Here is a 27,878-nt window from a genome sequence, read left to right on the forward strand (position 1 = left end):
TTGCATGAAAGTGCTCAGTTCCGTTTATTCAAGGGTGTGTGCGTACGCGATGCTGATTTCTGAGTGGGAGCTGGTAATCGCGGCCAATCATGACGTTCCAATCAAAGGAGGTGATTCCGTACTGAATGCAACTTGCGATTTCAAGTCCATTGTCAGTTACCCACCAGGAAATCTGGAAATCAGACCCCTTGTTATTAGCCCCTCCCCATGTGGGGCTAGGTCTACACGACCCCCTCTGGCAGCGGAGGGATGTCACTAAAGCACACTGAAAGTGCAAAAAACGAGGAGTACAGGATCAGGCGGGAAATCACCCCACGGTCGGCAGAACCGTGTCTGAAATGTGGTTCAGGTTCGAAATGGCGCCTGTTCGAAACAGCGCCAGACGGTGATTATGCAAATTAATCACCTGAGGGGCTGCCCACGGCTGTTCCCAGGCGTGTGGTCTGTGGGCAGCTGAGGGGGGCAGGGCTGTAGGGACTGAGCCGAGCCCCAGGGAGCAGAGCCCCAGGGGGAGGGGGAGCGGACCCATGTCACGGGAGGGGCTGGGGCAGAGAATCCCTGAGATCTGTCTGGGCGTGCGTGGTGCCACTACGTCTCCACTGCGGGCTTCCTGCGCAAGAGGGCTCCAGCCGGCATGGGCGCTCTCGCAGGAAAGCTGGGACTGCCATGCACAGAATGGCCACCAGGGCACCCGTGCGGCCGCCAGGCTGTGTTTGTGCAAACCCCCGTTCCCCGGCCACACACAGCTTCCTGCACAAGAGCTCTTGTGCCAAAAGGAGCTACTCCCCGTAGGGGGAGGGCTGCCTGCCCCGCAAAACCCCGCTGCTCTGTCCAGCCACTGGACATTTGCCTGCGCAAACGCGCACTTGAGGTGTGGACGGGCCACAAGTTTTTGCACAAAAACGCTGCAGTGTAGATGTAGCCTGAGTGGCCACGCAGAGTCTGGGGGTTAACGGTGCCACGTCTCAGAGTGCCCACGCAGGGCCTGGGGGCTGGGTGAGAATGGTGCCACGTCTCTGAGTGGCCACGCCGGACCTGGGGGCTGGGTGTGAACGGTGCCACATCTTTGAGTGCCCACGCAGGGCCTGGGGGCTGGGGGTGAACGGTGCCACGTCTCTGAGTGCCCACGCTGGGCCTGGGGGCTGGGGATGAATGGTGCCACGTCTCTGAGTGCCCACGCTGGGCCTGGGGGCTGGGGATGAATGGTGCCACGTCTCTGAGTGCCCACGCTGGGCCTGGGGGCTGGGCGTGAACGGTGCCACGTCTGTGAGTGCCCACGCAGGACCTCGGGGTTGGGGGTGAATGGTTCCACGTCTCTGAGTGCCCATGCTGGGCCTGGGGCCTGGGGATGAACGGTGCCATGTCTCAGAGTGCCCACGCAGGGCCTGGGGGCTGGGTGTGAACGGTGCCACGTCTCTGAGTGCCCATGCAGGACCTCGGGGTTGGGGGTGAATGGTTCCACGTCTCTGAGTGCCCACGCTGGGCCTGGGGATGAATGGTGCCACGACTCTGGGTGCCCACGCAGGGCCCATGGGGTGTGGCATAAACAGACTAGGGCACGGGGGCTCTATGCTGTGCCCGTCCTCGAGCCAGGGACTCCAGTGATGCAGACAGACCCGCAGGTATCAGTGAAGAGTGGTGATGCCCCCTGGCTGGCTGTGCCCCCTCCCCCCAGCAGCAGCCCCTCCTCCCCCTGCGGTTTGGGTCCGTGGGGCTGGCGGGGTCACAGCATGGTGAGGTTCTCCTCGTACAGGGACAGCAGCAGCAGGATGGCCCAGCCGCCCAGCAGGCCCAGGTTGTGCAGGGCAAAGAGCAGCCACGGCCGCTTGTCCCTCACGCTCATCATGGTCGGCAGCTGGAAGGGAAGGGGGGTTAGGGGCCTGCACCCGCCGTGCCCAGAGCGGAGCCCCCGCAGCCCCTCTGCACCGGGAGGGCGACTCGTCCAGGCGCTACAGCCCCGCCCAGCGCACATCACTGGCGCCCACCGCTGAGATGCAGCCACCTCTGGGGTGGGCCAACGCAGCAGGCTCCCGGCCTCAGCATGGCTGCCCAGCCCTGGGCTCCCCCTAGCCCTGCCGGTGCCCCTCACACCCGACCCTCAGCCCTGCCAGCCCAGCCCTGGGCTCCCCCCAGCCCTGCCGGTGCCCCTCAGTCCCGACCCGCAGCCCTGCCAGCCCAGCCCTGGGCTCCCCCAGCCCTGCCGGTGCCCCTCAGTCCCGACCCGCAGCCCTGGGCTCCCCCCCAGCCCTGCCGGTGCCCCTCACACCCGACCCGCAGCCCTGCCAGCCCAGCCCTGGGCTCCCCCCAGCCCTGCCGGTGCCCCTCAGTCCCGACCCTCAGCCCCTGCCAGCCCAGCCCTGGGCTCCCCCCAGCCCTGCCGGTGCCCCTCACACCCGACCCGCAGCCCTGGGCTCCCCGCACCCCCATTCAGCTCTCAGTGGGATCCGTGGATTCGGGCTCGGCCCCCCCCCCCCCGGGGAGCGGGGCAGGGGCAGCAGGTACCAGGGAAGCCGGCGGGCGAGTGGCTCACCATGTCGCACAGGGCCACGTACAGGAAGAGCCCCGTGGCCACGGTGAAGATCCAGGTCTGGAAGTCCTCGCCCGTGCTCACCGACAGCGCCACGTAGAGGCCGAGGAAGGCGGTCAGGGCGCTGAGGAAGTTCAGCAGCAAGGCCTTCTTCACGCTCAGCCCGGCGTGCAGCAGGGCCGCAAAGTCCCCTGCGGGGCGGGAAGGGCAGCGTGTCGGGGGGGCCGCCACCCCCTCTGCCCAGCTGGGCAGCACCTCCCTGGGGCTGGGCCAGCAGGAGCCGCCCCCAGCTAGCCGGGTAAGAGCCCTGGGAACTAGTCCTGGGGAAGCCCCATGCTGTGCCGGCCGGGCGCCGGCAGCTCCCACCCTGGGGCCCGGGCCAGCCACCCACCTAGCTCGTGCGGCAGCTCGTGGCACAGCACGGCCAGCGACGTGGCCAGCCCCGTCTTCCAGGAGGTGGAGAAGGCCGCGCCCACCGCCAGCCCGTCGGCAAAGTTGTGGATGGCGTCTCCGATGGTGATCATGTAGGGGATCATGCGCTGCTCTGTGGAGCCAAGGGGGGTCGGGGCTGAGCGGGGCCCCCCAATGGAGAGAACCCCAGCCCCGCCAGCCTGGGCCCTGCCCCAGCCGCCCAAATCCCCAGCCCCGCCAGCCTGGGCCCTGCCCCAGCCACCCAGACCCCCGGCCCCGCCAGCCTGGGCCCTGCCCCAGCCGCCCAGACCCCCAGCCCCGCCAGCCTGGGCCCTGCCCCAGCCGCCCAGACCCCCAGCCCCGCCAGCCTGGGCCCTGCCCCAGCCGCCCAGACCCCCAGCCCCGCCAGCCTGGGCCCTGCCCCAGCCGCCCAGATCTCCGGCCCCGCCAGCCTGGGCCCTGCCCCAGCCGCCCAGACCCCCGGCCCCGCCAGCCTGGGCCCTGCCCCAGCCACCCAGACCCCCAGCCCCGCCAGCCTGGGCCCTGCCCCAGCCGCCCAGACCCCCGGCCCCGCCAGCCTGGGCCCTGCCCCAGCCGCCCAGACCCCCAGCCCCGCCAGCCTGGGCCCTGCCCCAGCCGCCCAGACCCCCGGCCCCGCCAGCCTGGGCCCTGCCCCAGCCGCCCAGACCCCCAGCCCCGCCAGCCTGGGCCCTGCCCCAGCCACCCAGATCTCCGGCCCCGCCAGCCTGGGCCCTGCCCCAGCCACCCAGCCGCCCAGCCCCGCCAGCCTGGGCCCTGCCCCAGCCACCCAGCCGCCCAGCCCCGCCAGCCTGGGCCCTTCCCCAGCCGCCCAGACCCCCAGCCCCGCCAGCCTGGGCCCTGCCCCAGCCACCCAGCCGCCCAGCCCCGCCAGCCTGGGCCCTGCCCCAGCCACCCAGCCGCCCAGCCCCGCCAGCCTGGGCCCTGCCCCAGCCGCCCAGACCCCCAGCCCCGCCAGCCTGGGCCCTGCCCCAGCCACCCAGCCGCCCAGCCCCGCCAGCCTGGGCCCTGCCCCAGCCACCCAGCCGCCCAGCCCCGCCAGCCTGGGCCCTGCCCCAGCCACCCAGACCCCCAGCCCCGCCAGCCTGGGCCCTGCCCCAGCCGCCCAGACCCCCAGCCCCGCCAGCCTTGGCCCTGCCCCAGCCGCCCAGACCCCCAGCCCCGCCAGCCTGGGCCCTGCCCCAGCCACCCAGATCTCCGGCCCCGCCAGCCTGGGCCCTGCCCCAGCCACCCAGCCGCCCAGCCCCGCCAGCCTGGGCCCTTCCCCAGCCGCCCAGACCCCCAGCCCCGCCAGCCTGGGCCCTGCCCCAGCCGCCCAGACCCCCAGCCCCGCCAGCCTGGGCCCTGCCCCAGCCGCCCAGACCCCCAGCCCCGCCAGCCTGGGCCCTGCCCCAGCCGCCCAGACCCCCAGCCCCGCCAGCCTGGGCCCTGCCCCAGCCGCCCAGACCCCCAGCCCCGCCAGCCTGGGCCCTGCCCCAGCCGCCCAGACCCCCAGCCCCGCCAGCCTGGGCCCTGCCCCAGCCGCCCAGACCCCCAGCCCCGCCAGCCTGGGCCCTGCCCCAGCCGCCCAGACCCCCAGCCCCGCCAGCCTGGGCCCTGCCCCAGCCACCCAGATCTCCGGCCCCGCCAGCCTGGGCCCTGCCCCAGCCACCCAGACCCCCAGCCCCGCCAGCCTGGGCCCTGCCCCAGCCACCCAGACCCCCAGCCCCGCCAGCCTGGGCCCTGCCCCAGCCGCCCAGACCCCCAGCCCCGCGAGCCTGGGCCCTGCCCCAGCCACCCAGACCTCCGGCCCCGCCAGCCTGGGCCCTGCCCCAGCCGTCCAGACCCCCGGCCCCGGCCCCGGCCCCGGCCCCGCCAGCCTGGAACCACACCTCCCACAGCCGATACTTCAGGGATGGGTCAGGAAGCCACTTGGCCCCAGGTAGCAAAGTCCTGCCCCCTCTGCTGGGTCAAAACAACACGCAACAGCAGTTTCTCCATGGGCCCAGTGGCCTAATGGACAAGGCACCAGCCTCCGGAGCTGGGGATTGTGGGTTCAAGTCCCACCTGGGTTAGGGCAAGTCTCTCTGCTTTTCTCTAGGCCAGCGGGAGAGGGGGAAATGCCCCTGGGGAGGGGGGAATGGCTAGCAGCAGTGGCAGGAAGGGGGGGGAACACGGCTGGCATGAGCCCCACAGCTCCATGTACTGGGCTCTAGGACCCCATGGGCCCAGCTGAGCCCCTCCTTGGGGGGGTTGACGGAAGCTCCATGGTGGAGGTTTGGGTGTGATGGGGGGCTCTGAGGGTACCGAGCAGGGCAGAAACGCTCACCCCGGCTGCATCTCGCCTGCCCCATCTTGCTGAGACTGGCTTCCTCGGCTGTGACCTGGGAAGGACAGAGGGGAGCGTGAGCAGCCCTCCCTCGGGGAGCCCCCTCTCCTGGCAGCAGCTGCCCATTGGGCCCAGCCCTGCACCCCAGCACCGAGCCTCGGTCCCTCTGGCCACAGAGCCAGGCACAGCCAGCATGGGGCGCACGCCCGACTCCGTCCAGCAGGGGGCAGCAGGTGCAGCTCCGGTTAGGGCTCCTTAACCCCTCCCCTGCCAGGCCCGCCAGAGGACGAGGCCACGTGGGGCCGGGGCCTTACCAGGTCGGCCTGCGAGGCGCCTTTCTCCTGCTTCTTCCTCTTCCGCTCGGCCTGGTAGAGCTGCAGGGACAGGGCCGGGTCGTGCGAGTGGCCCCCGCCAGCCTCCTCCTGCCGGGGCAAGACACAGCTCACCCTGCGCCCCGGCACCGACGGGGCACGGAGCCGCCTGCGCCCGGCGCGCACGGACCGAGAGGCAGGGAAGGCGGGAGACCTGGAACCCAGGGCAGCTCCCCCGCTGGGCTATGTCCACACTGCAGAGTTTTTCCACGGTGCAGTCGCCGTCTTTCGGGGGAAACCAAAGGAACAGCAGGGTTTTCCCGACGGCGGTAAACCCCTTGGCACCAGGAAGGGACCTCTTCCCGAAAGAGCTCTTCCCAAAGGCCGGGGCAGGGGGCCCTTTCGCAAGACGCGGACAAAGGAAAACGCCCACGGCCCTGGCGGCCGCTCCGCCCGCAGCATCAAGCTGGCACCTAGAGCGGCCAGGCCGTGCGCACGCGCCCTGCGGAAAAGCAGGTGGCTCTAGCCATGCACTGTGGCCGTGGGGACGCTCTCTTCCGGAACAGCTGCTTCCGAAAGAAGCCTGGAGTCTGGACTGAGCCTGACAGGGGAGAGCGCCCCCTGCTGGGTCCCCACCCTGCTCCCTGCAGCCCAGCGCCCCCCTGCTGGGTCCCCACCCTGCTCCCCGCAGCCCAGCGCCCCCTGCTGGGTCCCCACCCTGCTCCCTGCAGCCCAGCGCCTCCTGCTGGGTCCCCACCCTGCTCCCTGCAGCCCAGCACCCCCCTGCTGGGTCCCCACCCTGCTCCCTGCAGCCCAGAGCCCCCCTGCTGGGCCCCCACCCTGCTCCCTGCAGCCCAGCGCCCCCTGCTGGGTCCCCACCCTGCTCCCCGCAGCCCAGCGCCCCCTGCTGGGCCCCCACCCTGCTCCCCGCAGCCCAGCGCCCCCTGCTGGGCCCCCACCCTGCCTCCTATGGCCCAGCGCCCCCTGCTGGGTCCCCACCCTGCTCACTGCAGCCCAGCACCCCCTGCTGGGCCCCCATCCTGCCTCCTACGGCCCAGCGCCCCCTGCTGGGTCCCCACCCTGCTCCCTGCAGCCCAGCGCCCCCCGCTGGGTCCCCACCCTGCTCCCTGCAGCCCAGCGCCCCCTGCTGGGTCCCCACCCTGCTCCCTGCAGCCCAGCGCCCCCTGCTGGGTCCCCACCCTGCTCCCCGCAGCCCAGCGCCCCCTGCTGGGCCCCCACCCTGCTCCCCGCAGCCCAGCGCCCCCTGCTGGGCCCCCACCCTGCTCCCTGCAGCCCAGCGCCCCCTGCTGGGCCCCCACCCTGCCTCCTATGGCCCAGCGCCCCCTGCTGGGCCCCCACCCTGCTCCCCGCAGCCCAGCGCCCCCTGCTGGGTCCCCACCCTGCTCCCCGCAGCCCAGCGCCCCCTGCTGGGCCCCCACCCTGCTCCCCGCAGCCCAGCGCCCCCTGCTGGGCCCCCACCCTGCTCCCCGCAGCCCAGCGCCCCCTGCTGGGTCCCCACCCTGCTCCCCGCAGCCCAGCGCCCCCTGCTGGGTCCCCACCCTGCTCCCCGCAGCCCAGCGCCCCCTGCTGGGTCCCCACCCTGCTCCCTGCAGCCCAGCGCCCCCTGCTGGGTCCCCACCCTGCTCCCTGCAGCCCAGCGCCCCCTGCTGGGCCCCCACCCTGCCTCCTATGCCCCAGCGCCCCCTGCTGGGTCCCCACCCTGCTCCCTGCAGCCCAGCACCCCCTGCTGGGCCCCCACCCTGCTCCCTGCAGCCCAGCACCCCCTGCTGGGCCCCCACCCTGCTCCCTGCAGCCCAGCGCCCCCTGCTGGGTCCCCACCCTGCTCCCTGCAGCCCAGCGCCCCCTGCTGGGCCCCCACCCTGCCTCCTATGGCCCAGCGCCCCCTGCTGGGTCCCCACCCTGCTCACTGCAGCCCAGCACCCCCTGCTGGGCCCCCATCCTGCCTCCTACGGCCCAGCGCCCCCTGCTGGGTCCCCACCCTGCTCCCTGCAGCCCAGCGCCCCCCGCTGGGTCCCCACCCTGCTCCCTGCAGCCCAGCGCCCCCTGCTGGGTCCCCACCCTGCTCCCTGCAGCCCAGCGCCCCCTGCTGGGCCCCCACCCTGCCTCCTATGGCCCAGCGCCCCCTGCTGGGTCCCCACCCTGCTCACTGCAGCCCAGCGCCCCCTGCTGGGCCCCCACCCTGCCTCCTATGGCTCAGCGCCCCCTGCTGGGTCCCCACCCTGCTCACTGCAGCCCAGCACCCCCTGCTGGGCCCCCACCCTGCCTCCTATGGCTCAGCGCCCCCTGCTGGGTCCCCACCCTGCTCACTGCAGCCCAGCGCCCCCTGCTGGGTCCCCACCCTGCTCCCTGCAGCCCAGCGCCCCCTGCTGGGCCCCCACCCTGCCTCCTATGGCCCAGCGCCCCCTGCTGGGTCCCCACCCTGCTCACTGCAGCCCAGCACCCCCTGCTGGGCCCCCATCCTGCCTCCTACGGCCCAGCGCCCCCTGCTGGGTCCCCACCCTGCTCCCTGCAGCCCAGCGCCCCCCGCTGGGTCCCCACCCTGCTCCCTGCAGCCCAGCGCCCCCTGCTGGGTCCCCACCCTGCTCCCTGCAGCCCAGCGCCCCCTGCTGGGCCCCCACCCTGCCTCCTATGGCTCAGCGCCCCCTGCTGGGTCCCCACCCTGCTCACTGCAGCCCAGCACCCCCTGCTGGGCCCCCATCCTGCCTCCTACGGCCCAGCGCCCCCTGCTGGGCCCCCACCCTGCTCCCTGCAGCCCAGCGCCCCCTGCTGGGTCCCCATCCTGCCTCCTACGGCCCAGCGCCCCCTGCTGGGTCCCCACCCTGCTCCCTGCAGCCCAGAGCCCCCTGCTGGGTCCCCACCCTGCTCCCTCCGTCACCCCCAGACCTCGTGCTCCTCATGCCCTAGGATGCTGAAGAGCTTCTCCAGGAGGAAGAAGGCGTAGAGGCCACCCAGCACGGCCAGCAGCTTCCAGGTGCTGTCTTTGGTCCCAACCGCCTCCACCCCGTGCGCGTGGCCCTGGTCCTCGTGCACGTGCAGGCCCAGGAACTGAAACAACAGTGCCAGGGAGTCTCAGCCAGGAGAGGGGGGAAAGGGGGCAGGGCTGGGTTGGGTGTGCTGGCAGCCACCTCTGTGCCCGCTCGTGTGCACTCTCCCCACCCCACGCACTGGCCAGCGCCCATGTACCCATCTGCACGCCTATGTGCACGCCTGCAGGCACCCATGTGCACACCCATGCACCATTCTGCACACCCACGCGCACACTCACACGCCCATGTGCACACCCATGCACCATTGTGCACACCCACGCGCACACCCACACACCCATGTGCACGCCTATGTGCACGCCTGCAGGCACCCATGTGCACACCCATGCACCATTCTGCACACCCACGCGCACACTCACACGCCCATGTGCACACCCATGCACCATTCTGCACACCAGCGTGCACACCCATGCGCCCATGTGCACACCCATGCACCATTCTGCACATCCACGTGCACACCGACACGCCCATGTGCACACCCATGCACCATTCTGCACACCCTCGTGCACACCCATGCGCCCATGTACACACCTACTTACCCATCTGCACACCCACGCACTCGTGCACAGCCATGCGCACACACAGGTGCCCTTACTCGCTCCCACATGCACCCCCTCCCCACGGGTCCCCGTGCGCACAGCCGCGGCGTGCCCGTCTCCACGCTGGGCTCGCAGGCCGGGGGCGCCCCGGCTGGCCCTGCTGCTCACCTGGGGGATGAGGTGCAGTATGGCGTCCCCGGTGAGCGAGCCCACGGCCAGGCTGACGAAGGTCTGGATGACGTAGGGGTAGACGCCGGCGCAGGTGGAGCAGAGGAGCAGGGTGATGCCCAGCAGGGCGCACAGGCAGATCACCAGCGTGGCCAGTGAGCCGTAGATGTACCCTGCAGAGAGAGCGGCTCTTACCCCCCGCCGGAGCCCCCGCTTCAGGCCAGGAGGCGGGAATCCCAGCCAGCCTGCAGCCCTGGCCGCTCCCCCGGACACGTGGGGCAGGAAGGAGCTGGCATCGCCCCCGCGGGCCCGGGACACGGAGGGGCTGGGGGTGGGGGCTCAGAGCTGGGCCGTTAGCGGCTGTGAGGACACGGGAGCCACGTGGCCACCGCTCCCATGCCACACGGAGAGGTCTCTGCATGCCAGGGGCCTGCCCGACGGGACCTAGCGCAAGGCGCTGCCATGCCGGCCACGGGGCCCTCCCGCCCGGCGTCCCCGGGGGCCGCCCCAGACGCAGCAGGGGAGAGCCTCACTCTCTGCCACGGTCAGCCGGCCATCGGGCGTGCTCTGCTGCGGGATGGCGCAGGCCCCGCTGAGCTGCTGCTGGACCAGAGCCGGGCTGAGGCTGGTGAAGTCCGGGCCCGAGATCCCAGCGTGGGGGTCGAGGCTGTAGATCTCCAGCAGGTCACTGGGGCTCAGACATAACTAGAAGCACAGACACGGAATAACCACCCTCGGCACAGGCCTGCTCCCCGGAGCCCAGCGGACAGGCGCCCCGACCCCCAGACGGAGCCTGCCCACCCCCACAAGGGCTCCTGCTTCCCAGCCAGGCCGGCCCCTGGCGTTTCCCTCGCCTGCCGGGCGACCGGCTCTTTGCTTCCAGCTGCCCTTTGCGAACCAACCCGCGGGACGCGACCCCGGCCCCTACTCAAACGCCCCGACCCTGCCGCCTTGCTCAGCTGGGCTGCTGCCAGGCCATGCCCCCGGGAAAGGCTGTTCTCAGCCCAGGGCGGCTGGAGGTGGGTGCCTGGTTCTAGTCGCTGGCTGTGGGGACGGCTCCTGAGCAGGGCACACGGTGCTGGGGGCAGCTGGGGCCTCCCTTCCGGTCTGTGTCTGTGCTTCAGGGTGCTGGCGGGCAGGGGTCTCTGGGCAGTGCCGTCGGGGAGGGGTCTCTGGGCAGTGCCGTCGGGGAGGGGTCTCCGGGCAGTGCCGTCGGGGAGGGGTCTCCGGGCAGTGCCGTCGGGCAGGGATCTCTGGGCAGTGCCAGCGGGGAGGGGTCTCTGGGCAGTGCCGTCGGGGAGGGGTCTCCGGGCAGTGCCGTCGGGCAGGGGTCTCTGGGCAGTGCCGTCGGGCAGGGATCTCTGGGCAGTGCCGTCGGGGAGGGGTCTCTGGGCAGTGCCGTCGGGGAGGGATCTCTGGGCAGTGCCGTCGGGCAGGGGTCTCTGGGCAGTGCCGTCGGGGAGGGGTCTCCGGGCAGTGCCGTCGGGCAGGGATCTCTGGGCAGTGCCGGCGGGGAGGGGTCTCTGGGCAGTGCCGTCGGGGAGGGGTCTCTGGGCAGTGCCGTCGGGCAGGGATCTCTGGGCAGTGCCGTCGGGCAGGGATCTCTGGGCAGTGCCGTCGGGGAGGGGTCTCTGGGCAGTGCCGTCGGGCAGGGGTCTCTGGGCAGTGCCGTCGGGCAGGGGTCTCTGGGCAGTGCCGTCGGGCAGGGGTCTCTGGGCAGTGCCGTCGGGCAGGGGTCTCTGGGCAGTGCCGTCGGGGAGGGATCTCTGGGCAGTGCCGGCGGGGAGGGGTCTCTGGGCAGTGCCGTCGGGGAGGGATCTCTGGGCAGTGCCGTCGGGCAGGGGTCTCTGGGCAGTGCCGTCGGGGAGGGATCTCTGGGCAGTGCCGGCGGGGAGGGGTCTCTGGGCAGTGCCGTCGGGGAGGGGTCTCTGGGCAGTGCCGTCGGGCAGGGGTCTCTGGGCAGTGCCGTCGGGGAGGGATCTCTGGGCAGTGCCGGCGGGGAGGGGTCTCTGGGCAGTGCCGTCGGGCAGGGATCTCTGGGCAGTGCCGTCGGGGAGGGGTCTCTGGGCAGTGCCGTCGGGCAGGGGTCTCTGGGCAGTGCCGTCGGGCAGGGGTCTCTGGGCAGTGCCGTCGGGGAGGGGTCTCTGGGCAGTGCCGTCGGGCAGGGGTCTCTGGGCAGTGCCGTCGGGCAGGGATCTCTGGGCAGTGCCGTCGGGCAGGGGTCTCTGGGCAGTGCCGTCGGGGAGGGATCTCTGGGCAGTGCCGTCGGGGAGGGGTCTCTGGGCAGTGCCGTCGGGCAGGGGTCTCTGGGCAGTGCCGTCGGGCAGGGATCTCTGGGCAGTGCCGTCGGGCAGGGGTCTCTGGGCAGTGCCGTCGGGCAGGGGTCTCTGGGCAGTGCCGTCGGGGAGGGATCTCCGGGCAGTGCCGTCGGGCAGGGATCTCCGGGCAGTGCCGTCGGGGAGGGGTCTCTGGGCAGTGCCGTCGGGCAGGGGTCTCTGGGCAGTGCCGTCGGGCAGGGGTCTCTGGGCAGTGCCGTCGGGGAGGGATCTCCGGGCAGTGCCGTCGGGCAGGGATCTCCGGGCAGTGCCGTCGGGCAGGGATCTCCGGGCAGTGCCGTCGGGGAGGGGTCTCTGGGCAGTGCCGTCGGGCAGGGGTCTCTGGGCAGTGCCGTCGGGCAGGGGTCTCTGGGCAGTGCCGTCGGGGAGGGGTCTCTGGGCAGTGCCGTCGGGCAGGGGTCTCTGGGCAGTGCCGTCGGGGAGGGGTCTCCGGGCAGTGCCGTCGGGGAGGGGTCTCTGGGCAGTGCCGTCGGGCAGGGGTCTCTGGGCAGTGCCGTCGGGCAGGGGTCTCTGGGCAGTGCCGTCGGGCAGGGGTCTCTGGGCAGTGCCGTCGGGCAGGGGTCTCTGGGCAGTGCCGTCGGGGAGGGATCTCTGGGCAGTGCCGGCGGGGAGGGGTCTCTGGGCAGTGCCGTCGGGGAGGGATCTCTGGGCAGTGCCGTCGGGCAGGGGTCTCTGGGCAGTGCCGTCGGGGAGGGATCTCTGGGCAGTGCCGGCGGGGAGGGGTCTCTGGGCAGTGCCGTCGGGGAGGGGTCTCTGGGCAGTGCCGTCGGGCAGGGGTCTCTGGGCAGTGCCGTCGGGGAGGGATCTCTGGGCAGTGCCGGCGGGGAGGGGTCTCTGGGCAGTGCCGTCGGGCAGGGATCTCTGGGCAGTGCCGTCGGGGAGGGGTCTCTGGGCAGTGCCGTCGGGCAGGGGTCTCTGGGCAGTGCCGTCGGGGAGGGGTCTCTGGGCAGTGCCGTCGGGCAGGGGTCTCTGGGCAGTGCCGTCGGGCAGGGATCTCTGGGCAGTGCCGTCGGGCAGGGGTCTCTGGGCAGTGCCGTCGGGGAGGGATCTCTGGGCAGTGCCGTCGGGGAGGGGTCTCTGGGCAGTGCCGTCGGGCAGGGGTCTCTGGGCAGTGCCGTCGGGCAGGGATCTCTGGGCAGTGCCGTCGGGCAGGGGTCTCTGGGCAGTGCCGTCGGGCAGGGGTCTCTGGGCAGTGCCGTCGGGGAGGGATCTCCGGGCAGTGCCGTCGGGCAGGGATCTCCGGGCAGTGCCGTCGGGGAGGGGTCTCTGGGCAGTGCCGTCGGGCAGGGGTCTCTGGGCAGTGCCGTCGGGCAGGGGTCTCTGGGCAGTGCCGTCGGGGAGGGATCTCCGGGCAGTGCCGTCGGGCAGGGATCTCCGGGCAGTGCCGTCGGGCAGGGATCTCCGGGCAGTGCCGTCGGGGAGGGGTCTCTGGGCAGTGCCGTCGGGCAGGGGTCTCTGGGCAGTGCCGTCGGGCAGGGGTCTCTGGGCAGTGCCGTCGGGGAGGGGTCTCTGGGCAGTGCCGTCGGGCAGGGGTCTCTGGGCAGTGCCGTCGGGGAGGGGTCTCCGGGCAGTGCCGTCGGGGAGGGGTCTCTGGGCAGTGCCGTCGGGGAGGGGTCTCTGGGCAGTGCCGTCGGGCAGGGGTCTCTGGGCGGTGCCGTCGGGCAGTGCCGTCGGGGAGGGATCTCTGGGCAGTGCCGTCGGGGAGGGGTCTCTCCTGCCCGCGCTGGGTGGGGTGGGCCAGGGCTTGGCTGGCTCTTGCTCACGTGCCCAGGGGTGAGATGACACCCCCACACATAGCGGGGGCCTCCCCCGGTCAGCCTGATGGAGAGGGGTTCCCCTTCCCGAGCCACGGGCGGGGCCCCTGCAGGACCGGGGGGGGGCTTTGCACTGAGTCCTCGGGCCCCTGGGCTCCGCCCGTGGGCGCTGGGGTGCTGCTCTGGTTTTGGGGGGCGGCTCGCACGGGGCAGATACCCAGCAGCTCAGGCTGCGGCCAGCCGGGGTGGGACCTACCGTGTCCCAGATGAGAGCGGGACTGGCCGGCTCCCCCTGGCCGGGGAGGTTCCGTCGCAGCCGCCTGGCCGTGTCACCGGGACGCAGATCCAAGGGGTTGTCGGGGACTGTCTGGTTGCCGTGGCGCCGGCTGTCCCGGGGAGCTGGTGTAGTCTGGTCAGCCTGTGCTTCGTTGTCATGGTGATGGTCCGTGTGCTCGTCCTCCGGCCCCAAGGCCAGCTGGCCCATCAGTGTGGTCAGGCCTGTCACACGCCACCCCCGTCAGACGCGGCCCTGCCCCCTCCCCAGCCTGTGCCCACCCAGATGTGATCCTCACCCCACCCTCTGCTGGGTTCATCTCCGCCCCTGCCCTGCCCCAGTCCTCACCCACCCCCTCCCGCAGCCCCTGCCTGGCTCCAATCCTCAGCTCCCCCCACCCCTGCCCAGCCCCAATCCTCACCCCCCCTCGCCCATGGCCCCCACTCGGCTCCAATCCTCAGCCCCCCACACTGCCCCCAGGCAGGGGCTGACAAGGCAGGAGCGGGTGACGGATGGGTGGGGCGGGAGAGGGAGGGGCGGGCGAGGCAGGGGCAGGTGAAGGAGGGGCTGTAGAGGGAGGGGCAGGGGAGGCAGGGGCGGGGGAGGGAGGGGCTGGCGAGGGAGGGGCGGGCGAGGGAGGGGCTGTAGAGGGAGGGGCTGTAGAGGGGGGGCAGGGGAGGCAGGGGCTGGCGAGGGAGGGGCTGGCAAGGTGGGGCGGGCGAGGGAGGGGCTGTAGAGGGAGGGGCAGGGGAGGCAGGGGCGGGGGAGGGAGGGGCTGGCGAGGGAGGGGCTGGCAAGGTGGGGCGGGCGAGGGAGGGGCTGTAGAGGGAGGGGCAGGGGAGGCAGGGGCGGGGGAGGGAGGGGCTGGCGAGGGAGGGGCTGGCAAGGTGGGGCGGGCGAGGGAGGGGCTGTAGAGGGAGGGGCAGGGGAGGGAGGGGCTGGCGAGGGAGGGCCAGGGGAGGCAGGGGCGGGGGAGGGAGGGGCTGGCGAGGGAGGGGCAGGGGAGGCAGGGGCGGGGGAGGGAGGGGCTGGCGAGGGAGGGGCAGGGGAGGCAGGGGCAGTGGAGGCAGGGACGGGGGAGGGAGGGGCTGGCGAGGGAGGGAGGGGCAGGGTAGGCAGGGGCGGGGGAGGGAGGGGCTGGCGAGGGAGGGGCGGGGGGAACCAAGCCCTCGGTTACCCGTGGCGACAGACGGCTGCCCCGACTCACCTTCCAGCGTCAGGTTGTGGGTCTGGTTGCCGTAGTGACGGAAGATGTACTCCAGGAAGTAGTGGGGGGGCGGCAGGGCGTGGAAGCAGTCCCCCTGCAGCGCGTGGTACACGACCGTCACCAGCACCCGCCCGGCCACGTCGCCCGCCACCCGGCCGGACACCGCGGCGCTCTCCTGCAGGACGCGGCCCGTGTCCAGGCACGGCTGGGGAGAGAGGGCAGATGAGCAGGCCGCCGAGCCCAGCCCCCTGCCGGCCCAGGGGGCAATGTGGGGGGAGCCCTCCTGCGGCTTGGGGGGCACAGGCCGGGGGGTCGAGCCCAGCCAAGGGGAACAGCAGCAGCTGAGGTGCCTGCCCAGCCCCCAATGAATGGGATGGGTTCGAAATACCCCAGGGGGCGGGGGCTGGGTGTGTGCAGAGTCTCCCGTAATCCCCGGACTCCGGGGACCCCCCCAGGGCCGTGAGATGTGACCTGAGGGGCAGAGCTGGTGCTGTGGGGCTGGGGGTGAGGAGTCAGCGTGACAGCGACAGATCCAGGCACCCCATAAGCTAGGGGGTGGGGAGCACAAAGCAGGACCCTCCATCTCCCTGCAGTGTGGGGGGGCACATTGGGTCCCCCCCAGGCTCTACCGGCTAGTTCTGGCCTCGGGCCCAGGAACTGTTTGCTAACAGGTGGAACCAGCCAATTCCTCCTTGGCCGCAGTCCCAGCTCGCTCGCCGGGAATGCCGCTCGGCTGGGAAGGGCACGAATGGAGAAGATAGTGCAATCAACTGGTTACCTGAAGTGTTTGTACACTAATGCGAGAAGCCTGGGCAACAAGCAGGAAGAACTGGAGGCCCTGGCCCAGACCAAGAAATATGATTTAATTGGGAAAACAGAGACTTGGTGGGATGAGTCGCATGACTGGAGCACTGTCATGGAAGGGTATAGATTGTTCAGGAAGAACAGGCAGGGGAGAAAAGGAGGAGGAGTTGCACTATATGTAAGAGAGCACTATGATTGCTCTGAACTCCAGTATAAAGAGGGAGAAAAACTTGTTGAAAGTCTATGGGTCAGGTTTAAAGGAGCAAACAGCAGTGATGTTGTGGTTGGTGTCTGCTACAGGCCACCGAACCAGGTGGATGAGGTAGATGAGGCTTTCTTCGGACAACTGAGAGAAGCTTCCAGATCGCAGGCCCTGGTTCTCATGGGGGACTTTAATCACCCTGACATCTGTTGGGAAACCAATACGGCAGTACACAGGCAATCCAGGAAGTTTTTGGAGAATGTTGGGGATAACTTCTTGGTACAAGTGCTGAAGGATCCGACCAGGGGCCGTGCACAGCTTGACCTTCTCCTCACAAACAGGGAGGAACTAATAGGGGAAGCAGAGGTGGGTGACAACCTGGGAAGCAGTGATCATGAGATGGTAGATTTCAGGATCCTGACCAAAGGAAGGAAAGAGAGTAGTAAAATACACACCTTGGACTTCAAAAAAGCAGATTTTGACTCCCTCCGAGATCTGATGGAAAGAATCCCCTGGGATGTTAACATGAAGGGGAAAGGAGTCCAGGACAGCTGGCAGTATTTTAAAGAAGCCTTATTGAAGGCACAGAAAGAAACCATCCCGACGCGTAGCAAGAGAGGCAAACCTGATAGGAGACCGGATTGGCTTACAGGGGAAATCCTTGGTGTACTTAAGCACAAAAAGGAAGCTTACAGAAAGTGGAAACTTGGACAAATGACCAGGGAGGGGTTTAAATGTAGAGCTCGAGAATGCCGGGGGGTTATCAGGAAGGCGAAAGCGCAAATGGAGTTGCGACTGGCTAAGGATGTGAAGGATACAAGAAAGGTTTCTACAGGCATGTTAACAAGAAGAAGGTGATCAGAGAGGGGGTGGGGCCCCTAATGGATGAAGGAGGTAACCTAGTGACAGAGGATGTGGGGAAAGCTGAAGTACTCAATGCTTTCTTTGCCTCTGTATTCACGGACTAGGTCGGCTCCTGGACTTCTGTGCTAAGCGACGCAAGATGGGAAGAAGATGGACAGCCCTTGGTGGGTAAAGAACAGGTTAGGAACTATTTAGAAAAGCTAAACGTACACAAATCCATGGGTCCGGACTTAATGCACCCAAGGGTACTGAAGGAGTTGGCAAATGTCATTGAGGAGCCTTTGGCCATTATCTTTGAAAAGTCGTGGAGATCGGGCGAAATCCCGGATGATTGGAAAAAGGCAAATGTAGTGCCCATCTTCAAAAAAGGGAAGAAGGACGATCCAGGGAACTATAGGCCGGTCAGTCTTACCTCGGTTCCTGGAAAAATCATGGAAGGGATCCTAAAGGAATCCATTTTGAGACACTTGAATGAGAGGAAAGTGATCAGGAATAGTCAGCATGGATTCACAAAGGGCAAGTCGTGCTTGACCAATCTGATTAGCTTCTATGATGAGGTAACTGGCTCAGTGGACATGGGAAAGTCAGTGGATGTTATATACCTTGACTTTAGCAAGGCTTTTGATACGGTCTCCCACAATATTCTTGCCAGCAAGTTAAGGGAATGTGGATTGGATAAATGGACAGTAAGATGGATAGAAAGAGGCTACAAGGCCGGGCCCAGCGGGTAGTGATCAACGGCTCGATGTCAGGATGGCGGTCGGTTTCTAGTGGAGTGCCCCAAGGTTCGGTTCTAGGACTGGTTTTGTTCAATATCTTTATTAATGACCTGGATGAGGGGATAGATTGCACCCTCAGCAAGTTTGCAGATGACACTAAGCTGGGGGGAGAGGTGGATACGCTTAAGGGCAGAGATAGGGTCCAGAGTGACTTAGACAAATTGGAGGATTGGGCCACAAGAAATCTCATGAGATTCAACAAAGACAAGTGTAGAGTCCTGCACTTGGGACGGAAGAATCCCAAGTATTGGTACAGGCTGGGGACCGACTGGCTAAGCAGCAGTTCTGCAGAAAAGGACCTGGGGGTTACAGTGGATGAGAAGCTAGATATGAGTCAACTGTGCCCTTGTAGCCAAGAAGGCTAATGGCATATTAGGATGCATTAAGAGGAGCATTGCCAGCAGATCCAGAGATGTCATTATTCCCCCTTATTCGGCTCTGGTGAGGCCACATCTGGAGTATTGTGTCCAGTTCTGGGCCCCCCACTACACAAAGGATGTGGACGCATTGGAGAGGGTCCAGCGGAGGGCAACCAAAATGATTAGGGGGCTGGAGCACATGACCTATGAGGAGAGGCTGAGGGACTTGGGTCTGTTTAGTCTGCAGAAGCGAAGAGTGCGGGGGGACTTGATAGCAGCCTTCAACTTCCTGAAGGGAGGTTCCAAAGAGGATGGCGAGAGGCTGTTCTCAGTAGTGACAGGTGGCAGAACAAAGAGCAATGGGCTCAAGTTGTGGTGGGAGAGGTCCAGATTGGATATTAGGAAAAACTATTTCCCTAGGAGGGTGGTGAAGCATTGGAATGGGTTCCCTAGGGAAGTAGTGGAGTCTCCATCCCTAGAGGTATTTAAGTCTCGGCTTGACAAAGCCCTGGCCGGGTTGATTTAGATGGGATTGGTCCTGCCTGGAGCGGAGGGCTGGACTTGACGACCTTCTGAGGTCTCTTCCAGTTCTATGATTCTATGATAAGGGGATGGTTGGATGAAATAACATGATCTTGGTAACTAATTGACCATTCATTTCCAGTTGGAAATAGGTCAATGGAGGGATGATAGGAGTTGCTATAGGAAACTTTCTGGGTGTCTGGCTGGTGAGTCTTGCCCACATGCTCAGGGTTTAGCTGATCGCCATATTTGGGGTCAGGAAGGAATTTTCCTCCAGGGTAGATTGGCAGAGGCCCTGGAGGTTTTTCACCTTCCTCTGTAGCATGGGGCACAGATCACAGCTGAAGGACTCTCTGCATGTTGGGGCCTTCAAAGTATTTGAAGGCTTCAATATCTGAGATCTAGGTGAGAGGATTATTCTAGGAGGGGTGGGTGAGATTCTGTGGCCTGCACTGTGCAGGGGGTCAGACTAGATGATCAGAATGGTCCCTTCTGACCTTAAAGTCTATGAGTCTATGAGTCTATGAGACCCGCTCCTGGAGGCGGGAGTCAGCCGGAGTTGAAAGCACATCAGTACGCCAGGGGCTGGGCCGGGAATGGCGGAGCCCCGTGGCAGTCCTGGGGGGCTCCCACCCAGAAAATCCACCAGGGGCTGCTGCAAGCCTGGCTCCGCCTCTCCTCCCCCATTCAGACTAATAGGCTTCGGTAGGAGGCTCCGTGGCTGGTCTGACGTGGCTCAGATGGCGCCGAAGCCGCACGACAGTGACTGAGAACTGACGTCACTTGGGGTGGGCCTGATCCGAACACCATGAGCCCCGCGCCCGGCGGCACTTGCCAAGCGTTATGAGCCAGCAACCAGCAGCATATGCTCGGGAAAGCAGCCGGCTCCAGATTCTCATCGGTCGGCCTCTCCCACCCTTTTGACCCCAGAGGGGTCACATGGAGCTAAGCAAAACTCTCGCCTGCCTATCGCAGCGACGTGTCCATTTTCAGGGGGGAGAACGCGCGGGGAGACAGCCCCCGTGTGCGCCATGTGGGGAGAAAACACTTCAAAAGCCACGAATAGTCCTGCAGCCCCGACGAATGTAGCTGGTCTCATGAGCTTTCCTGGGCACAACCCACTTCTTCAGATGAGTCCAAGCTCCAGAGAAATAGCAGACAGAGAGGGGATGGGAAGGGCAAGGACAGGGGGAAAAGAATAGTCAATTAGAGCGCCAAGTGGAGACATTCATGTCATTAGGAGGGGGAGTGTCGCCCATAATCCAGTTCAGGTCTTTGTTTAAACATCTATTGTAGGTCTTGAACTTGGAAAGGAAATGAAGCTCTGCAGCTCCCCTTTCAAGCTGGTTGCAAACAGGCTTTGTTAGTCTCTAAGGCGCGGCAGGACGCTTGGCTGGTTTTGAAGAGTTTTCTATTACAGACTCACGCGGCTCCCCCCCGAAACGGTTTGGGAGAGTGTCTCACTGCTGAGTGGGACACAGCTTCCTCTCTCCTCTTGTCCCCTCAGGGGTTTCTCCTCATCCACACCACCCCCCCCGACTCTGCCCTCTTGATACTCAGAGACTGCAAACTTGAGTCAATTTCTCGAGTCAACACCGTCTGTAGCAGCTCGGCTGGAGAGGCAAGTCGGCCTCCACCACCTGTCTCCACCGCTTCTGACTCAGTCACCTTCTGACTCGCATTTCTGAGCTTGGAACGAGCACGTTTCTGTCACCGCGCTGAAGCATAACCGCCTGGTGAGGCCGGCCTGGGTCCTCCTCCAGCCTGTTGGGACACGTGTGCTGTCCAGAACCTCGCTGAGTATCAGGGTTTCAGGTCTGACTGTCTGGTCAGTGCTCAGGTATTCGCCCGTCCAAAAGGAGACATCTCGCTCTCTGACAGAGAGGACCTTCCATCCAGCCTCACTTGCATCTTTTGTGCCTACTTTGTCAGTGACTGTTCCACCTACCGGTACTCCGGGATCCCAGGGCTGGTGTTTTGGAGGAAATCAATTCTGTCCCCAGGAATTAGAGACTCCGCTGCTCCCTCTATACCCAGAACCTCTGCAGCACTTGCCTGCCAGGACCCCTCTGCGGGGAATCTCCATTGCACTTGGAGAAAAATCAGAGTTGTTAACACCAGGCTCAGAGTCAATATCCAGTCCCACAGGCCTTGGATCTGGCTCCGAGTGACCTTGATTTCTATTTGTCCTATCTGAAGAAGTGGGTTGTGCCCTCGACATGTTTTGTTACCCTCGAAGGTGCTGTAGGACCATTCGGTGTTTTTTAACTCTCCCTGTAGAGCCTCTCTCTAGAGGTTTATCCCTTCGGGGAGTTGAGCGTTTGTTCCGTTTTACGAAATCGGCCACATTAGCTATGTCATTTCTACCTTCCCGTGTCTCCTTTACGTCCACATGATGGAATGGATTTCTCTGATTGGCATCACTCGGACTACTGAACACGTGAAGAAAGATGTGGAGAAACTGGAGAAGGTCCAGAGAAGAGCAACAAGAATGATGAACGGTCCAGAGAACATGAGCTATGCAGGAAGGCTGAAGGAATCGGGCTGGTTCAGTTTGGAAAGGAGACTGAGAGGGGACATGACAGCGATTTTCAAGTATCTAAAAGGGTGTTTCAAGGAGGAGGAGAGAAAATTGTTCCCCTTGGCCTCTGAGGACAGGACAAGAAGCAATGGGCTTAAACTGCAGCAGGGAGGTTGAGGTTGGACATTAGGGAAAACTTCCCAGCTGTCAGGATGGTGAAACACTGGAATAAGTTGCCCCTGCTGGCTGCTCATTGACTGTAAGAACATAAGAACATAGGAACGGCCAGACGGGGTCAGACCAAAGGTCCGTCCAGCCCAGTGTCCTGTCTGTCCACAGTGGCCAATGCTGGGTGCCCCAGAGGGAGGGAACACAACAGGGAATCCTCACGGATCCCTCCCGTCACCCACCTCCAGAGAAAAGTCACCTTCTGCTGCCACCTGCTCTCTGCACACCTCCCGGAACCGCTAGTGGCCGGAGGATGGCTGCCGTGACACCCGTGTTAGAAAGGGCTCCAGACCCTGGCAATCACAGACCAAAAGCTTCAGAGGGGGCCGAGTTAGTCTGTAAGGGTATGTCGACACTACAGAGATTTGTCGGAAAAACAGCCGTTCTTCTGACAAAACTTGAGGAACGTCCGCGCTGCTATTGCGTTTTTCAGCAAGAAAATCGAAAGGCCAGAGGGGCTTTTCTGACATTGGTGCTCCTCATTCTACGAAAGGGCTCTTTCCCAACAAGGCGTGTGTGGGCGGGGGAGAGGGAGTTCTTTCGGAAGAAGAGGAAAGAGGAAAAAGCACAGGTGCCCCGGTGGCCACTCCGTCCATAGCAATCAGAGCTAGCATGCGAGAGAGCGTCCATTCGGTGTGGATGCTCTCGTTCAAAAAACCGGATCGCTTTTTCGAAGTGCTTTTGATTGTATCCTTTGGTATATATGGTCAAGCCAATTTTCTTCCACTATTTGATCTGAGAAAGTGGGTCTGGCCCACGAAAGCTCATCACCTATTAAACCATCTTGTTAGTCTTTAAAGCGCTCCATAGTCCTGTTTTTTGTTTCAGCTACAGCAGACTAACACGGCTGCATTTCTATCGCTATTTTGCAGTGTGGACACTCTCTTTCGGAAGATGCTTTTTCGGAACGTCTCTCCTGGAAAAGCTTCTTCCAAAAGAAGCTTGTAGTCTAGACATAGCCTGACAGGAAAAACTTACAAAACAACAAATAGTCTAGTAGCATCTTAAAGACTAACACACCACATCGATGGTGTTGTTAGACAAGAGTTCAAACTCAGTCAGTGAGCTGAAGCGTAAACATAAAGGCCCAAAGGCGATTGGAGCTGTAAACTCCTGATAGCTTGAATGGTCAGATATCTGCCTTAGACTCTGCCTCTTAGCATCAAGACAATACAAAGCTTTCCACAGCTCTCCTGATCTGTAAGCCCCCCCCACCTTCCGCCATTAATGTAGTCACAGATACAGGCAGTCCCCGGGTTACGTACAAGATAGGGACTGTAGGTTTGTTCTTAAGTTGAATTTGTATGTAAGTCGGAACTGGTACATATTGTAGGGGAAACTCTAGCCAAACCTTTCTCCAGAGCTCAGTTTTATTCTCCCACACCTCACTTCCCTCAGTCCTTTATTCTCAAGCTGAGGTGTCTGCTGAGAAAAGCCGCTCCGCGTCTCCCTGGTCTGCTGGGGGGGGGGGGGGCGCTAGCTTTGCATCTCCCTGCTCTGCTGGGGGGAAGCAGCTAGTGCGGGGTTGCCTCACCCCGTTTGTAAGTAGGGATCTGATGTAAGTCGGATCCATGTAACGCGGGGACTGCCTGTAGTTGATGAAATGAGGAGCTTTTCTATATGCATGTTTCTGTTCCTGTCATTATCATTTACATGTTTTCCTTCCCTGAAACAATGTTTGTCCCTATAAGTGAAAGATAAGAAAAATGCCAACGGCTCGATAAGAAATGGAGATAACTGATCACTGTGACTCCAGAGCTGATTTTGATCCTTGGGGGAAGGAATCATTGTACCACACAGTCTCATGAGCTTTCGTGGGCACAACCCACTTCTTCAGATGCCCGGAGTGTTGAAAGTCCAGATCCAAGAACAAATAAGGGAAGGCAGGAGGGGGGGAGAAGGAAAAGAAATGGAGGGGAGGGAGACAAAAGAGACAATGAGCAGATAAGCCTCAGGAGGTAGCCCAGTTAGTCTGTAACAGGAAAGACTTAAAAAACAACAAACTAGTAGCACCTTTAAGTCTTGAAGTCAGTAAGGTGAGACTAGACTATTGCTGGTTTTTAAGTCTTTCCTGTTACAGATCATTAATTCCAAGGTCAGTACCAGGCAATTAGTTGCAACTGGAGTAAAGAACAGGCTTTCCTGCCGTCGCTGTTTGGGCCCTGGGTTGACCTAGGGAGCTGTTGGCGTGTTGCAGGGCGGAGTGCTGAGGCGGACGAGCTCCCTCCGCACGGGATCCGGCTCCTGGAAAAAGGGATTGTCTTGTGCGCTGCTCGACCCTCCTCTTGTCCGGGCCCGGTGCGCGCGGGCAAGGAATCCAGGCATGCGCCGAATGCGCCTCGACCGGGAGGGCGATTTCTCTCCCGCTGCGAAGCTGCCCTGCTCGCAGCGGAGAGCGCCGGTGGGTCGAAGACTTCGCCATGCGTCTGACGAGGTGGGTCTTTGCCCACGAAAGCTTGTGCTCCAATACATCTGTTAGTCTGTAAGGTGCCAGGACTTCTCTTCCGTGCAGGAGGGGGCAGCAGTCACCCCCCCCACACACACACACCCCGCGCCCAGCAGGGGGCAGTCTCTCGCGCTCTCTTACCTGGTGCCTGTCTGCGTCCTGGTAGTGCTCCCGCAGGCCCCCCAGGAGCTCCGCCACTTTCTCCGCTGTGGGCCCGGCGGCGGGATTCCCGCTGGAGAAGTTGGCGAGGAAGGCCCCGGCCTTGGCCGCCCACTGGCCGCCCCTCACCGCCGCGCAGGTGGCCGTGGGCTCCGTCAGGTAGAGCAGGAGGCCGGTGCAGAAGGGCAGGAGCTCCGCAGCCGTGAGGTTGGTGTCGCCGGTTCCCGTCTTGCCCACGAGCCTGGCAACGTCCGGCACGGCGATGCACTGCGGGAGGGGGCAGAGCTGGGCGCGGGCAGGACCAGCCTCCGGCCGGCACACACCGCAGCGCCCTGGATCCCCGCCTGCCCTCCGCTCCGGGCTGAGCCGTGCTGGGGGCATGCCCGGGGGGACCACCCAGACACAGCTGCGGGCGGGGAGCCCCTCGCGGCGATGTGCGGCAAAGGGGGCATTTCACCCCAGCGCCAGGCCATAGCACCTGGGCCCGAGGGGCTGGGATGCCCTGCCAGTGCCCGGCCCCAGCTGTCGCCGGGTGGCTGCCTGAGCTTCAGGCCCTGCTGCTTCCACTCGGCAGCAGGGCTGGGGGGGGGGCGAGTGGCTGAGGGTTTCCAGACTTTCCCATCCCAGGACCTTCGCTGAGCCCGCAGTCCCAGGCCTGGCCCCGGCCGAGATCCTGCTGGGAAGCCGGAGCCCCGGGATCACAGGGCTTCCCGCGGTCTATCGAAGCCCTGGCTCTGCAGCAGAAGAGAGCGGCTCTGGCCAGGGGGGCTGCCCCAGGGGGCTGGCAGTGGGGCCGCCTTTGGTACCCGGACGTGGGGCTGGATTCTCGGCCATGCTGAGCAGCCAGCAGCTCTCAGGCACCAGTGCCATGGGCAGCAGGCCGGTCGTGTTGGCCGCTGTGTGCCTCAGTTTCCCCGTGTCGGGGGGGGGAAGTGCTCCGGGAAGGTGGCGATGATTTCGTACCCCCGGGGCATGGGGCTGCCTTCAGTGGCGCCGCAGTGTGTGGGTCCCAGGACAGGGGGCAGCACAGGTCAGGGAGCGAGGCTGCTGCTCACCCCACCGGTCCCAGGGGAGCCCTGCCCTAGGGGAGCCGTTGGCCTGTATCCTCGTCGGCAGTGCTTATCCGGCGAGCAAGGCTGGAGGTACCGACTGTGCCAGGCGCGGTGCAAAGCCTGGGTAACACACCCACCCCACACAATACGCACATACTCTACACAACACACGCACGCACACACTGCTCCCCCCCCACGGCTCCCCACACTGCTCACACACACACACACACACACACACAGCTCCCCACACTGCTCACACACACACACACACACACACACAGCTCCCCACACTGCTCACACACACACACACTGCTCACACACACACACACACACACACAGCTCCCCACACTGCTCACACACACACACTGCTCCCCCCCCCACACGGCTACCCACACTGCTCACACACACTTATACACTGCTCCCCGTACTGCTCGCACACACACACACACACACACACACACTGCTCCCCCCCACTAACACACACACACTGTTCCCTGTACTGCTCGCACACACAAACATATACTCACTGCTCCCCGCATGGCACCCACCCACACTCGCACTGCTCCCTGCATGCTACATATACACATACGGCTCCCCACACTTCCTTCACACATACTACACACACACATACACCCCTCGCTCCCCACACTGCTCACACACACATGCTACACACACACACACACACCCCGCTCCCCGCACTGCTCACACACGCATGCTACACACGCACACACACCCCGCTCCCCACACTGCTCACACACGCATGATACACACGCACACACACCCCGCTCCCTGCACTGCTCACACACGCATGATACACATGCACACACGCCCCGCTCCCCGCACTGCTCACACACGCATGCTACACACGCACACACACCCCGCTCCCCGCACTGCTCACACACGCATGATACACACGCACATACACCCCGCTCCCCACACTGCTCACACACGCATGATACACACGTACACACCCCGCTCCTCGCACTGCTCACACACGCATGATACACACGTACACACCCCGCTCCTCGCACTGCTCACACACGCATGATACACACGCACACACCCCGCTCCCTGCACTGCTCACACACGCATGATACACGCGCACACACCCCGCTCCTCGCACTGCTCACACACGCATGATACACATGCGCACACACCCCGCTCCTCGCACTGCTCACACACGCATGATACACGCGCACACACCCCGCTCCTCGCACTGCTCACACACGCATGATACACACGTACACACCCCGCTCCTCGCACTGCTCACACACGCATGATACACACGCACACACCCCGCTCCCTGCACTGCTCACACACGCATGATACACGCGCACACACCCCGCTCCTCGCACTGCTCACACACGCATGATACACACGCGCACACACCCCGCTCCTCGCACTGCTCACACACGCATGATACACACGCGCACACACCCCGCTCCTCGCACTGCTCACACACGCATGATACACACGCACACACACCCCGCTCCCCGCACTGCTCACACACGCATGATACACACGCGCACACACCCCGCTCCTCGCACTGCTCACACACGCATGATACACACGCACACACACCCCACTCTCCGCACTGCTCACACACGCATGATACACACGCACACACACCCCGCTCCTTGCACTGCTCACACACGCATGATACACACGCACACACACCCCGCTCCCCGCACTGCTCACACACGCATGATACACACGCACACACACCCCGCTCCTCGCACTGCTCACACACGCATGATACACACGCACACACACCCCGCTCCTTGCACTGCTCACACACGCATGATACACACGCACACACACCCCGCTCCCCGCACTGCTCACACACGCATGATACACACGCGCACACACCCCGCTCCTCGCACTGCTCACACACGCATGATACACACGCGCACACACCCCGCTCCTTGCACTGCACACATACATATGCTACACACACAACCAGTGCACAACCAGGGCCAGCTCTGCTCTGACAGCCCCTTGGCGCTTGCCCAGCCCCGGTGCTGGTCGCTGGCCCGTCTGGGCTGATTCTGCCCACGAGGGGCACGAGCGGCCTGCTCCTGCCGACGCCAGCGCCCAGGGCTGGAGCCTTTCGGAGACAGAGGAACCTGCCCGGGACACGGGGCCGAGGGGCCGGGTCCGCTGGAGACGTCCCGTGTTTGCAGGGGTTCAGTGATGGCAAAGGTGAGGAGCGGGAGCCGGCCTGGATCCTGACACCTCCCACGCCACAGGGGCTGGCCCTGCCCGCACGTGCTAGGCGAGGCCTGACCACGCCAGGCCGCCCCCGCCCCGGGGGGGACACTCCTCCGGCCGGAGCCCCCTCCCGTCACCTCCCCCCATTGCGTCCAGCCCCCCAGACTCCCCCGGACGGGGCGCGCCTCCCGCCTGGCAGCCTGGCCCTCCTGCTGCCGCGGCCCCTCCCGCCCGGCTGGAGTTTGACCCCGCTTTGCTCCCGAGCCGCAGAGGAAGGAGGGGAGCGGGCTGCGCCCGGCGGCGCGTTACCTTTCCACACGGCACTGCGGGGCACTGCACACGGGCCGCCGCGATACTTAAGAGGGAGTCCAGGGCAGCGTGGGGCAGAGCGCCTTCGCCCGACGCCAGCAGGGCCCCGACGTCCCGCAGCGCCTGCTCCTCGGCAGGCGCCCCTTGGCCCGGGCGCACGGCCCCCCCCAGGCAGAGCAGGGCCAGGGCCAGCAGCAGAGCCATGGCTGCGTCCAGGCGGGCCGCGCCGGCTTGGGGAGACGTGGCCGCGCTGGCCAGGCTCCCCGGGGCCAGAGAGCCCGAGCTGTGGGGAGCAGCAGCTCTAAGCCAGCAGGTATTTGCTGCAGCCGCCTCTGATTGGCTCCGGGTGAGATTGCCTCGGGTTAACCATTCCTCCGAACCCGGCCAGCTCTGCAGATCCTGCTGCGATAGGGCAGGGCAAGGTGGCTCCCAGGCAGCCGGCCCAGCCCCAGTCCCGCCAGGGCGTGGCAGGGCTCTGCTCTG

At 65.3% G+C, this 27,878-nt stretch overlaps 1 protein-coding gene and 1 non-coding gene across 3 annotated transcripts; one reads left to right on the forward strand and one right to left on the reverse strand.

Moving 5' to 3' along the window:
- Window positions 1-27,878, reverse strand: SLC39A4 (solute carrier family 39 member 4). Of its 2 annotated transcripts, XM_075919912.1 has the most exons (12): window positions 27,396-27,878; window positions 23,806-24,090; window positions 14,940-15,144; window positions 13,715-13,956; window positions 9,902-10,073; window positions 9,369-9,541; window positions 8,501-8,662; window positions 5,600-5,707; window positions 5,286-5,340; window positions 2,919-3,071; window positions 2,531-2,718; window positions 1-1,855 (listed from the first exon to the last, which is right to left on the reverse strand). In XM_075919912.1, exons 1-12 carry the CDS (start codon window positions 27,597-27,599, stop codon window positions 1,724-1,726), a joined length of 2,079 nt encoding a protein of 692 aa, XP_075776027.1. In that variant the 5' UTR covers window positions 27,600-27,878; the 3' UTR covers window positions 1-1,723. The 2 variants fall into 2 exon arrangements, with proteins under 2 accessions (XP_075776027.1, XP_075776028.1); XM_075919913.1 differs by lacking the exon at window positions 1-1,855 and having other exon boundaries at window positions 2,545-2,651; window positions 27,396-27,874.
- TRNAR-CCG (transfer RNA arginine (anticodon CCG)) lies at window positions 4,959-5,031 on the forward strand. Its single transcript has one exon. It is a non-coding gene; the product is annotated as a tRNA-Arg (tRNA).

This window comes from Pelodiscus sinensis, chromosome 2 (assembly GCF_049634645.1).
Source record: "Pelodiscus sinensis isolate JC-2024 chromosome 2, ASM4963464v1, whole genome shotgun sequence".
In the NCBI taxonomy this organism is placed as follows: Eukaryota; Metazoa; Chordata; order Testudines; family Trionychidae; genus Pelodiscus; species Pelodiscus sinensis.

Excerpts from the sequence above, each read along its gene's own strand:
- SLC39A4 (XM_075919912.1), bottom strand. The coding sequence starts at position 27,599 with ATGGCTCTGCTGCTGGCCCTGGCCCTGCTCTGCCTGGGGGGGGCCGTG. Across the intron at positions 9,542-9,901 it reads CCGGCTGACCGTGGCAGAGA|GGTACATCTACGGCTCACTG; the intron begins GTGAGGCTCTCC and ends CTCTCTCTGCAG. Across the intron at positions 5,708-8,500 it reads TAGGGCATGAGGAGCACGAG|GAGGAGGCTGGCGGGGGCCA; the intron begins GTCTGGGGGTGA and ends TTGCCCCGGCAG.